This window comes from Cryptotermes secundus, unplaced genomic scaffold (assembly GCF_002891405.2).
Source record: "Cryptotermes secundus unplaced genomic scaffold, Csec_1.0 scaffold1674, whole genome shotgun sequence".
NCBI classification, from domain to species: domain Eukaryota; kingdom Metazoa; phylum Arthropoda; class Insecta; order Blattodea; family Kalotermitidae; genus Cryptotermes; species Cryptotermes secundus.
Genome location: NW_019720598.1, coordinates 31,559 through 44,261, shown reverse-complemented (window position 1 = coordinate 44,261; position 12,703 = coordinate 31,559). Strand labels below are relative to the sequence as shown.

At 36.9% G+C, this 12,703-nt stretch overlaps 1 protein-coding gene across 1 annotated transcript; it reads right to left on the bottom strand.

Annotated features, from left to right (window-relative positions):
* Positions 1 to 170: 170 nt before the first annotated feature.
* On the bottom strand, positions 171 to 11,029 carry LOC111870409 (surfeit locus protein 4 homolog). Its single transcript, XM_023862684.1, has 6 exons — positions 10,903 to 11,029; positions 10,477 to 10,740; positions 9,611 to 9,743; positions 9,222 to 9,319; positions 8,630 to 8,809; positions 171 to 2,306 (listed from the first exon to the last, which is right to left on the bottom strand). The coding sequence occupies exons 1-6, from the start codon at positions 10,951 to 10,953 to the stop codon at positions 2,220 to 2,222; spliced, it is 813 nt and encodes a 270-aa protein (XP_023718452.1). The 5' UTR covers positions 10,954 to 11,029; the 3' UTR covers positions 171 to 2,219.
* Between the last annotated feature and the right edge of the window lie 1,674 nt (positions 11,030 to 12,703).

The following is a 12,703-nucleotide window of genomic DNA, read 5'->3' as shown; positions in this document are numbered from 1 at the left end:
GCAATAGAGATGTTATGAAACAGACTGCTGGAAATCTGGAAGAGTGATATACTGAAATGTCTTTCTGCCAAAAAATGAAGTTATGAACTAGTGCGCAGCAACACAACGGTGGAGGCCAGTGCAGAAATTACACTGCCAGATTTGTGTTTTGGGTTATGTTCATCGCTGACTTCAGTTTTCTTCACTGTTTATTTTAGAACATGTGACTTACATTTCAAGGCAAAGGATGTCTGAAACACTGAACCACATCATTCATTCTTGGCTAGCATACAGCATTTCTCAAATTCTTGATGTGCTTTCCCTAATTTTTAATTTGAAACATAATAATAAAAACCATTTATATAAATAATATAAACACAGTGGAGTCGCTGTATTAAAAATTAAAATTTATATGTACATTGCATCTATTCCAATTACAGTTGAATTATTATTTAACAATGACAGAGTTATTTTCAAGCAATGATGATCTTATTTCAAGAACTCAGCATTGTTAATATTTGTGATATAACAGTACCCACATTTCCTTTCTGTGCATGAAATGGTCCCACATATTAAATGAACACTAAGTATGGCAACTGTATAATACAGTTCAGGGCATCAGCTTCTGCATAACCTACAGACATACCTGCATGACTGGCAATAAATTTAGTAAAGCATTCAACAGCACTGTTTGCAATTACTCCCATTTGCTTCTATACAGTTCAGAGCAGTGACATACATATATGGTAGTGGCTTTTATGAAATGAAACAAAATAATTCCGTGGAGTTTCCAGATAGTGCCTTCATGAAGCAAACTTACACATTATGGTCAGCTGACTTAACCAAAGCAGCATCCAACTCTTCTGCACTCACAAAAAATACTCATTGCTATTGATCTTATTACAAGGGGAAAAACATTATATGAATTTAATTGTTTAAAACAAAAATCATATATAACAGTGCAGTTCCCTGGAACTTACATCAGAATTCTGCTTCACTACGCTAATCTTAAGTGTTATGACATGGTAATAATGCTTCATGTCATTTTTGTGGCACACAATTTAGCAGAAACATTATTTAGACTGTGGTTATTCATGCCCAGTGAATACAAATAAAATCATAATGTTCCTGAACCAAAAAACAAAAATTAGATATAACTTACCCTTCTTGTTCCAATAACAGATTACTGTGCTGTTCTTTGTAATTATCCACCACCTAATCCATAAGTACAGACTTTTTATGCAACATCTTTACTTAATTAAAGTGCTGAGTATGAAAGAACCCCTAACTCATACTTATTCAAACTTCTATTGAAACTGAGACAAGTACAAAGATGCTCAGCCTTGTTACAATACATAAAACCAGCCAAAGTAAACACAACAAAACCCAATCATATCACAATACTCAATGAAATAAAAAATTCACACCATGAATACCACACCTATAATGAACAATGAAGGTAACAAATTTTGATTTTAAAACTGTACAATGAGGACAAATCACAGCAAACTTAATATTCCAGACAGGATGGTTTATTGACTAAAGGTATTCTCAATAATGACAAATTTGGATGTGCAGAACATTTCACTTCAACCTGTCAGACTTGTTCAAAGGCCCAAAATTATTCATTCAGCTGTCATGTGTTTTAAATTACACAAACTGGCATCCAAAATAAAGTTTACACCAGTACAAAATCAACCAAAAATGAAATGGACATATAGTCTAAAAGGACATTGAAACTACCCCAAAAGACACATAAACATCAATTGAAAATGGGATAAAACTGGGTTTACATTTTTGTCCATTTTGTTTGTAACACTCACCAGCACAATCCACAGCAGGAAACCTCGATCACAGAGTACTGACACACTATGAAATGCACTGTACTGGAGATCCTGCAAGCATTGCAACTCTTACCAGATCAATAAAAATACAAAATGAAGTCAACTGCCATTTAATTCAACTGCTTCGTTTACCAACATGTCATGAGGTAAAGAATGGCCAATCAGTACCCTGAATTCAAGATTTCCTTATTTCATAGCAGGGACACACACACACACACAAAACAGAACTCCTCCCTTGTGGTTTTACTTATGACATTCCTGGGATGATAATTATCTTTTGTCAGGCTTAACAGTCATGCTGATTCATAAGATTTGGTCAAAAGTACTTCAATAAAATATCAGTAGTTTTTGCATTACTTCACTTCCAACATATTTCCTGCATCAATAACAAAACATTTACCACTTCTTCTTATGTTCATCCATAGAAACACCGCCGGGACCAAGCGATACAATCATCAAAAGACCACCAATCACGGAGAGTGTCTGTAAGAAATAAATAAAAATTACACCAGTTTTGGTAAAATTTTTCCACCAGAAGATAACTTGTAATTATCTTTAAAAGTCACAAGATAAAGGACATAACTCTACATCCAAAAACTAGTGGACTGCTCTCTGATCATTCATCACATAATGTCCTGTACCATACGAAACCAAAATCATATGCAGATATAATTCAGAGAATGGAACACTGAAAGGAAGTACCAGGAAATGACGAGTAGATTATTAATATTTTTACATTTTCTCAAAACAATCTGATTTTAACTAAATAATCCATTTGGAAAATTTGAGGCAGGCACAATGCACACGTGAATGTTATTCGACACACCATCAATGAAGGGATCACTGTCAAATCATATCAGTATTTATAATTGTGGTAAACGTGCCTATCCACTGATCTTAAAGTCTTATTTGTGTTAACTTTTCTGTATACACAATATGAAATGCTATTACAACCAAATTTAGCATACCTTTGCACATAATTTATTAAAACTTTTCTCTTATGAACTGCATCCTGAAGATCTCTATAGAACAAAGAACACCAAGATTCTTGACAAAACACAATGTATTAGAATCAGCAAATAAATACTGGAATTATTGGCATTTTGATACCGATATTAATGGCAATAGGGTGGGGGGGGGCATGAGGTAGTGTAGTTGGTTGAAGCACTATGCTACAAGCCAGAAGGTCACAGGTTCAAGTCCTAATGAAGTGGATTTTTTTCAATTGACCTAATTCTTCCAGCTGCCCCCATGGCCCTTGGCTCAACTTAGCCTCTAACAGAAATGAGTACCAGGAATCTTCGTGGGGGGGGGTAAAGGGTGGCTGACTGCCATCTGTAAACCAACTGTCTAGACTCAACATCTTACAACCCTATAGGCCTTCATGGCCTCTTACCTTTATTATTAATGGCAATGGGCATATCAGACTGTATGACTATGTTCAAGGACTATCTACAGGAAGATCGAAAAGTCGCACACATCAAACTAAAAGTTGTTATACATTGTATTGTAGTTAATATAATTATATCTCCTACCACCAGATGGTAATGTAGGAGTACTAACAGTGAGTAGAAACGCCATCTGTCATGTATCGGTCATATGACATCTGCAGTACAGCTGTGTTTATTGTGTGACAGACATGTCGTTTTCCCATGAACGAGTTTTCATTGTGAAACATTATTTCACAAGTCGTTCTTATGCACATGTTGCAGACAAGTATTGTCGGGAATATCCGGGTTCTGCAGATCCTAACAATTCGACAATAATGAGAATAATCAACCAATTTTGGGAATGTGGCTCAGTTTCAGGTAGGAAGAGATCCAGGAGACTGGCCATTTTGACTAAGGCTAAACTGGCTGACGTGGAGAGAATGTTGCAGCATTCCCCTTCAAAAAGCCTGAGGAGACTATCAGCACAAACAGGGATTTCGTACGGAAGTGCTCAGAAAGTGACGAAGAAGTCACACCTTCGTGCATATCATGTTTGCTGTGTGCAGGAACTGAAGGACCTGGATAAAGAAAAATGCTTGGTGTACTGTAGATGGTTTCGGACATTTGTTGGCAACCATGGAATTAAAGAGTTTGATCAGGTTTTCTTCACTGACGAAGCGTGGTTTCACCTTAGTGACTACATGAACAGTCAAAACAATAGGATTTGGTCATCTGAAAATCCACTGTGCTACATGAAAAGCCCTTGCACTGTCAGAAAATTGGAGTGTGGTGTGCTGTATCACATCTTTGAATAGTGGGCCCAATTTTCTTTGAAACAACTGTGAACAGTCCAGTGTAGCAAGACATCATTACACAGTTTATTGCGCTTCTTGAAGGTGATGAACATGAGTATTGGTTGCAGCAAGATGGTGCCACATGCCACACATCTAATGAAACCATGCAATTTTTGCGCGAGTTTTTTGGTGACCATCTCATTTCGAAAGGATTGTGGCCCCTGCGTTTGTCCGATTTGTCACCCACAGATTTTTTCCTTTGGGGGTACCTCAAAGGACTTGTCTATAAAAACAATCTGCATACACTGCATGACCTCAAGAGGAACATTACAATGGTGATTAACAGCATCAGTTTACAGGTGTTCCACAAAGTGGCCTCGAACATGGGAAACAGAGCTTGTGCATGCATTGCTGAACGGGGAAGCCACTTTGAGCATATGTTGTAAAGACATGATTTGATTTTGCATTTCTAAGATGTAAGGTTATAAACATTAATAAGAAGTGCTGCATGTCTTGTAGTTTGTGCATTAAACCAGCAAAATATAACTGCTTAGTGTGATGTGCACGACTTCTCACAATCCCTGTATCACTCTCATCAATAGTATCACACATTGAATATGGTCCACTCCTTGAAAGAGGCAGTATGGCATAACTGAAGTTGTGATTAGACTACGGGACTGATGGCTGAAGAATTGGGATTTGATTCTGGCAGAGGCTTAGATATTTCTCCTTACCAACATGTCCGAAACACCCCTGGGGCCCATCCAGCTCATACCCAAATTGTACTGGACATGCTTTCCCCAGGGTAAACTGGATGGAATGTGAAACTGACCACTCCCCTCCATCTAGTGGTGAGGTTAAGCATGCATGAAGTATACCTCTACTCTCATCATATGCCTTCAAGGTGTGATGCTTAATTAAGCACAGAGACAGATACCTTACCATTTCTTTGACTAATTGTATGACTGAAGAGAGACATTCCAAGGGCAAGTGAACATTCACAGAAGAGTGTTAACTATAGTACACTACATTAAAGAGATGTACATGTCAACAAAAAATGTACAAGTAGAAAAATCAAAGAGTTGCTAGTCAAATAAACATATATAAAACATGCAAAGACTGATGAAACTGTTCATATGAACAGGAGGATTACCATCACTAAAACTGGGGCCAAACTAAGTAATGAATGCACATACAGAATAACCATTAAAATAACTCAGACAATATAAATCTCTTGTGAAGTTCAAAAGTAGATGTTGTGCTTCTATAGTGAGAAAAGATTATTTTAGTGAAGCTGTCATGATGTCCAAATCTACTGGGTCATAATGTAGATACCATAAAGAAAAACACACAAACTTTAATTAACGCAAGTAAAGAGGTTGGTTTAGAAGTAAACACAGAGAAAACTAAGTATATGTTACTGTCTCTTCACCAAAATGCAGGGCAAAATCAGGATATAAAGATAGGAAAAAGATGTTTTGAAAATGTGGCACAGTTCAAATATTTTGGAACAATGATAACAGATCAAAACCTGATTCAGGAGGAAATTAAGAGATTGAACTCGGGTAATGCTTGCTACCATTCAGTCCAGAACCTTTTGTCTTCTTGTCTGCTGTCCAAAAACATAAAAATTAGAATATACAAAACTATAATTTTGCCTGTGGTTCTTCATGGGTGTGAAACTTGGTCTCTGACATTAAGGGAGGAACACAGACTGAAGGTGTTTGAGAACAGAGTGTTAAGGAAAATATTTGGACCAAAGAGGGATGAAATGACAGGAAGTTGGAGAAAACTGCACAATGAGGTGCGTCATAACTTGTACTCTTCTCCAAGTGTAATTAGAATGATCAAGTCAAGGAGGATGAGGTGGACAGGTCATGTAGCATGAATGGGGGAGATGAGGAATGCATATAGGATATTGGTGGGAAAGCCAGAAGGAAAGAGACCACAGGGAAGACCAAGGCATACGTGGGTGGACACTATTACAATGGATCTTAGAGAGATAGGATGGGATGGGATGGATTGGATAGATCTGGCTTAGGATATGGACCAGTGGAGGGCTCTTGTGAAAATGGTAATGAACCTTCGGGTTCCATAAAATGCTGGGAAATTCTTGGGTAGCTGCAGAATTGGCTGCTCCTCAAGAAGGGCTCAGCTCCACGAGTAAGTAAGTCAGTCAGTCATGATGTCCATGGCAACACAATACAAAACTAAGTTATGACTGCTGCTGATTTTCATAGGCTGGGTTCTGATTTCCCAGGTGCCATGAATTCTGTACAAATCACAGCTCACTTCCACAACTTCTAAGAGTTTCAGTAAATTCAGTGAATGATGGGTTGTCCAATTGTTGTTAACAGAGCAAAGATGATGCTAGTTCAAAATTTCAGCACTTCTGAATCAGCAATATAAAAAGAAATTGTATCATAACATCTGTGACCATGAGTTTATTCCTGAAGGGTAATGAAGTTGTAACACATAGATTCACCTCCACTCAAAAAATGTCAACACCATGACATAAGCAAACAAGGCAATGGCCACTGTTTTCAGTAGCTAAAGGTGTTAATCGTGTAATTCCTGGATCAAAGCCATTTAACTAATGCTGATGACTACTGTGACCTCCTATGAAATCAATCCTAGAAAGAAGATGGCAGATCTGTCCTAAGGTGCCTATTTTTTAATGACAATTCTTGCCTACACATGGCTGATGAGGCTGTGACATGGGATGCTTTTCACCATCCCCCTTATAGTCTTGATGTGTCACTCATCTGTTACTTCCAGCTGCCTGTGCCATGAAGAAGGCAATTACGAGGCCAGAAATTCAGGTCAAGTGATGAAATGAAATATGTACTGTGGAAGTGGTATTACAATCAAGAGAAAGATTTCCTTAGAGTTGGAATATAAAACAATCTAGAATACTGGAAAGAAAAACACACGCACTCAAACAAACTGCTGTAATGTAAGAGTTGTATAACAAAATTACGTTTGAGTGAAATCTAATGCTAAAGTAAACATGAACTGAGCAGACTGAGTGGTGTTTCAGAGAAAACAAATATTTTTGGTGCAGTCATTTTGTTACATTTTCTACTATACACACACACAGGGAGGGAGGTTTTTAATTTGTTGAATGGTTCCATAGCTCTGAATTTCATGGCAATCAGTGCACTGTTTGCTTTGAAAGCATATATGAATCTTTCCAATGAATCAGCATGCTTAATGGCCAATGTTTGGAATGAATGGCCGCTTGATGGCATTTTGTTTCACGGTGAGGAGTGTGATTCGTGTGGAACTTTGTTTATAATTTGTCAGAAGATGGCAGCAGTTACCAGCCCCGTTGGCCATTTGTTCTCAGTTACAGTTAGTGAACAGTGTGGTACATCATGGTGAGGTATACTTCAGAGCAACACATATATATCTGTTTGACACCTATGTAAATTACAGATCTGCTAGAAAGTGTTGGCAAAAATTTCAACGTAAATTTCGCAATGAAAGAGTTCCCAGCAGACAAACAATTCATAATTTGGTGAATAAACTTAGAACAACAGGACTCTTAAAGACAAGAATTAGATGACATAGGGGTCAGACTTGAACCTAGAAAATCACTGAAATGTCTAGTTCAAGAGACTGGAATGTCAAAGTCTAAAGCAAGAATGCAACAAAATTGCTGAAGCTTAGACCTTATACAACAACAGTAATCCATGCATTGCAGCTGCATGATTCAGCTAGCAGAGTTCATTTCTGTAGCTGGTTTCTACAGTCTGTCGTTGAAGGGGAGATGGATCTGCAATTGACATTCTTTTCTGATGAAGTGTAGTTTCACTTACAGGGATACACAAATATGCAAAAATAATCACTACTGCAGTTTAAAGAATCCACATCTAACACTTGAAGTCCTGCTCCATCTGATGAAAGTTGGTGACTGGTCTGCTGTAAGTGCACGAAGGATTGCTGGACCTGTGGTTTTAATGAAACAATTATTTGCAAAAAATATGTACAGGTCAATCTCGGGCAATTCTTTTCAGGGTTCCCAGAAGAATAAAGACTCTATAGCTGGTTTCAGCAAGACTCAGCTACTGCCCACACTACACATACATACATATGCATATATCTATGCAGACTTTGTCTGATGTCTGTCTTTGGGGACAGAATTATCAGCATTGGTATTTGGCCAGCATGTTCACTTGATCTTAATACTTGTTTGATTTTTTTTTTCTGAAGTTGTTCGAAGTACAAAGTTTCAGTAGGGAAATTGCAAATATTCCTGCAGAACAGCTTCTGCCAGTGTGAGGAATGTCTACATGTACAGGGACAGAATTTTCAACACCTCCTGTGACCTGTGAACAAGGTAAGAACTTCCCTACGTTCAAAATGTTATCACCTGTCAGGTTGTTGATTAATTGGCAAGATTCATACGTGCCTCGCAGCAAGTGATGCACCAGCCACCATGTAGTACAGAACCATGGAACTGTGTGTATGTGTCTGTGCATACTGACGCTTACTGCAAATTAGATGGATGAGAAGGAGATCAGAACTTACTAGAGCATAGTAAACATCATGTTACATTGAAGTATGTAGTGTCACTCACCTGGAAGAAGTCATATTTCAGGAAATCCCTGAGAGGTTTATATGATGGAATATTCCACCAGGCGTTGTGATAGAAATTAAGGGCTCCAAGCAGACAAACCAGGATCAATGCACTGAGCTTGGTTTTGAAGCCAATAGTCACCATTACCATCAATATGGAACCGAGTACGTCTTGAAATATCTGAAAGTAAAGTTAAAAATTTAATAAAAAGTACACTCATCAAATGTTCCCCAATCTAGGATGTCTCAGTAATTCATATTGTCACATGTTAGTATGTTTCTTACAGGAAACACTCTGTGATCCTTCAAGGATAAAATCGTTCAGCATTCCTGACAATTTAACCCCCCCCAAAAAAAAAACCCATGTACTTGGGAGCTCCAATAATAAAAAGGATATATCAGTTTTATAATACCAAATGCAAGAAGAACACTGTACTTATTGCAAAAGGTTTTGTACATACAGCACACTGGAAACTTAACTATACGGTTAAAGACATCATGAACAACCACACTCACATGAAACAGTAATGCCAGTTTAAACTTTTGTACATATCATGATAATTTTAAGTAAAATAGCTTAATTGTTTACTTGCCTGCATAGGTGATAATTCAAAACGCAACAGAGTGATGAACATAAAGGCTAAAAGACTTCTTCCAGCCAGCTGCAAAATATTTTTGGGCTTATTTTCACCTGCAAATAATATAAATCTGTTTAAAAAGAAGATGACCTTACGATAGCGGCTGATTCCTACTGACTAGTAGAAACTAAACCAGTCTTCTAACATTCTGCATTAAAAAAAGATAAGAAATGAAGTTTTCTTTCAATGACATAATTTGCTTCAGTATATTTAAAATACAAAAATATCTATTTCCACGATGATGAAATCTACATACCTTCTTTTTGCAAGATGCCATAAGTATCCCTGGAGTAAATATGCTAACTATGTATAAATAATTTAATTATATATAAAATTCAACTCACCTAAAGAAGGAACACCAGCAAATAAACTCTTCCCCTCAACTCTACTTTCTGCAAGGACCAAGAGTAATGCACCGATAAGAGCCAAATTACGGAAAAGGAATTGAACATCCCACAGAATGCTGTATGCGACGGTCTGAAAGAAAGAAGGATGTTAACATTAGTTACAGTAAATATGATACAAAATAAACTAGTATCTAATTCCATCATGCAGAGTTGCTCTTGAGAACCTGAGAGTTGCTCAGTTAGTTCACTGTCATGTTCATGGAAGCTGACAATATGTAACACCTCATGACATGTTAGTGTTTACAGTATGGAATTGTTAACCACTTGTCCAAACCAATAGCCAGAGGTCCAGTCCTTGTTGGCTCTCTATAACTGCTTATTCAACATATTTACAGGTACCATCAATATTTAGAAGCTGTTTCCTCTATCCATAACCTGAGGACATGCCATGCTATGGTGATAAATGGACAAGACTGAACTGTTGCATTTTAAATAAAAATGAATCAATCTTGTTTCATCCCTTAGAATGAGATCCAAAATTTCACATTTGTACAAAGCAATAGGTACAACCATAGGTAGATATAACATACTTACTTTCCAGGTCCCTATATGAGACATGGGAACACAAAATATTCTGAAACAATAGCATGGATTCTAAAATTTAATCGACTCTTAATTTCATAATGACTATTTCTATTTAACACTGTCATTCCTAAGCATTTTAACGCTGCCACCTTTTCAGTGTGTTTATTAGGTACCTGTACATTACGATTTTTCCCAGAATTTACTTAATATACAGATGCTTTCTCAACTGCACTGGTTGAATTATAGTCTCCCTACATGTCTTGCTATAAACAACTCACCTGAAGAACAACAATGAAGAATAATACTCCGCAAGCAATTGTAACTCGAAACCTGCCTATAACCATAACACAACCGCCAAGTTGTCCAATCAAATTAACCAAAACAAAAACTGTGGCCAGAAACTTGCCGCATCCCCAAGACAAGTCCATATATTCGCGTTGTTCAGTCCACTGGACCCACATTCGGATACCATCTTCAAGGAATGTTGAAATCAGACACAACCTAGCTACTGTTGGTAGGATATGTTTTCCACGTCTTAGTACCTAAATAAAAGAAATGGTTAACATGTTTAGCACACGTCACATTTAAAACTGGGGCGAATGACATGACTTTACACGTTTTTCCTCTTTTCTATAAACCGTTAGCAACAATGTTATACACACTACACATGCTCACATATTTATTCTACTTAAGTTTCTAATTACCTCCTCTGCTATTTCTTCTGCTTTTGATAACAATTCATTCTGCTGGGCCATATCACCACCAGCTGTATTGAACAAGCACTTTCTAGGGAATTGTGTGGAATGATGTGGAGAATGACAAAAGCATAACTTCCGCGACCTACTGCTTAGTCTATAAGACAACTATATCATACAAATATAAAGTAATTTAAATTAATACTATTAAACTTGTAAAACATGTATTATTTCATATTTATAGAACTGCTATAGAACTGCTATAAAACATTTGGAGTTCTACATTTATTAAATCTCCTTTGATGTACAATTTGTCAGTGAGTACAACATGGAACAAAGTTCTCATTCCAGAGTTTTACTTCTTACTTTGTAGCGCCTTCTTTCTAGTAGCCATGATTTACATATAATTATTATTTCACTGGCATTATAATTCGGACGTTTCTTCATTTAGCTTATGTCTGAGATATGTGAAATAAGCTTTGTCTTTCATTATGTTGGTATAACTGTAGAAGAGCATGCGTTTAAGTTTTTGTTTCCTGTTGTCAAATTTTGAGGTACGTAGAAAGCTTAGTGTGGTAGAAGTTTCAGAATTACTGAGGTTTTTTTGGACTTGTTCATCGTCCCGTATTCTAGAAACTAAAAGACACAACGTCTTGGAAACTGGATGTCTCCGTCCATAGTGGAAGACACCGACTCAGTTGGGTCTCTTAGAAAGAGCTACGTCAATTGAGGTTAGCTCGTTCTCCCTCAACTGAGAACGGAAACAGTTACAGTTCTCGAAACGTTGTGTTTTCTAGTTTATAGAATACCGGACGATAGACAGAGTATTAAAATGCAATAATTCTGCGTGTTATACACCATCGTCAGGGTGGTCAGGACCCTGTAAATCTAGTAGAGGTTTGTTAAATGTGTGTATAGCTGATCTGTGATAGAATGAATAAGGTTGTGAAGCTGTACCAGGAAAGTTTATGATACTAAATAGTAATTAATTTCAAGTTATACTTTAATACAAATCTAAATGTAAACACTAAAATTTTGTGGGCAAGAATGTTCGGTAGTGTACAATTTTATGACGCTAAATATGTATGTTTCAAGTTGTACTTTAATACGAATCTAAGAAAACATAAATAAACACAAAAATTTTGTGAGAAAAAAAAATGTGGTATTACAGTGCATATTTATTTGGCTGTAGAATATATCTGAACCAGGAAACAGGCCACACAGCAGAGTAAAATATTGCATTGTCATTTTCCAACAGTTGTGACCGTAAAGTATATTTACTTGTATTATGTGTTTCTTTGTTTCTAAGCGATTTCTTGACGATTAGAAGAAACAATGCTGGAGGTAACTTGCAATGATCGGCTGGGGAAAAAAGTCCGTGTTAAATGTAACCCAGATGATACAATTGGAGATTTGAAGAAATTAATTGCTGCACAAACAGGAACACGGTGGGAGAAGATTGTCCTGAAGAAGTGGTATACTATTTTCAAGGACCATATTAAACTTCAGGATTGTATCCTTTTTTACCTTTGGTATTTTTGAACTACAGCAGTACGGTGTGCATGCATAGTACTGCTGAAAAGTAATGTGACTCGCATAAGAGGAATCACACATGTAATATGTTCCAGAAGGAATAACCACAAGTGCCCAGTTTTACTTAGAATCATTGGAACAACTCATGCAAAGAATATGTTGGATGAAACCAGTCTTTCATGAAAACTACTAGTTTCTGTTGCATCACAATACATCTGTATTTATTACATTAATTATTTGAAGATTTCTTTTGCAAAAATAGATTTGCCCCACCCCA

Bases quoted from the DNA above. Each gene is read 5' to 3' on its own strand.
- LOC111870409 (XM_023862684.1), bottom strand. From the start codon at position 10,953: ATGGCCCAGCAGAATGAATTGTTATCAAAAGCAGAAGAAATAGCAGAG. The intron at 10,741-10,902 runs GTAATTAGAAAC...TCTTTTATTTAG, and splicing joins CAGAAGAAATAGCAGAGGAG to GTACTAAGACGTGGAAAACA. The intron at 2,307-8,629 runs GTGAGTGACACT...TATTTCTTACAG, and splicing joins TGAAATATGACTTCTTCCAG to ACACTCTCCGTGATTGGTGG.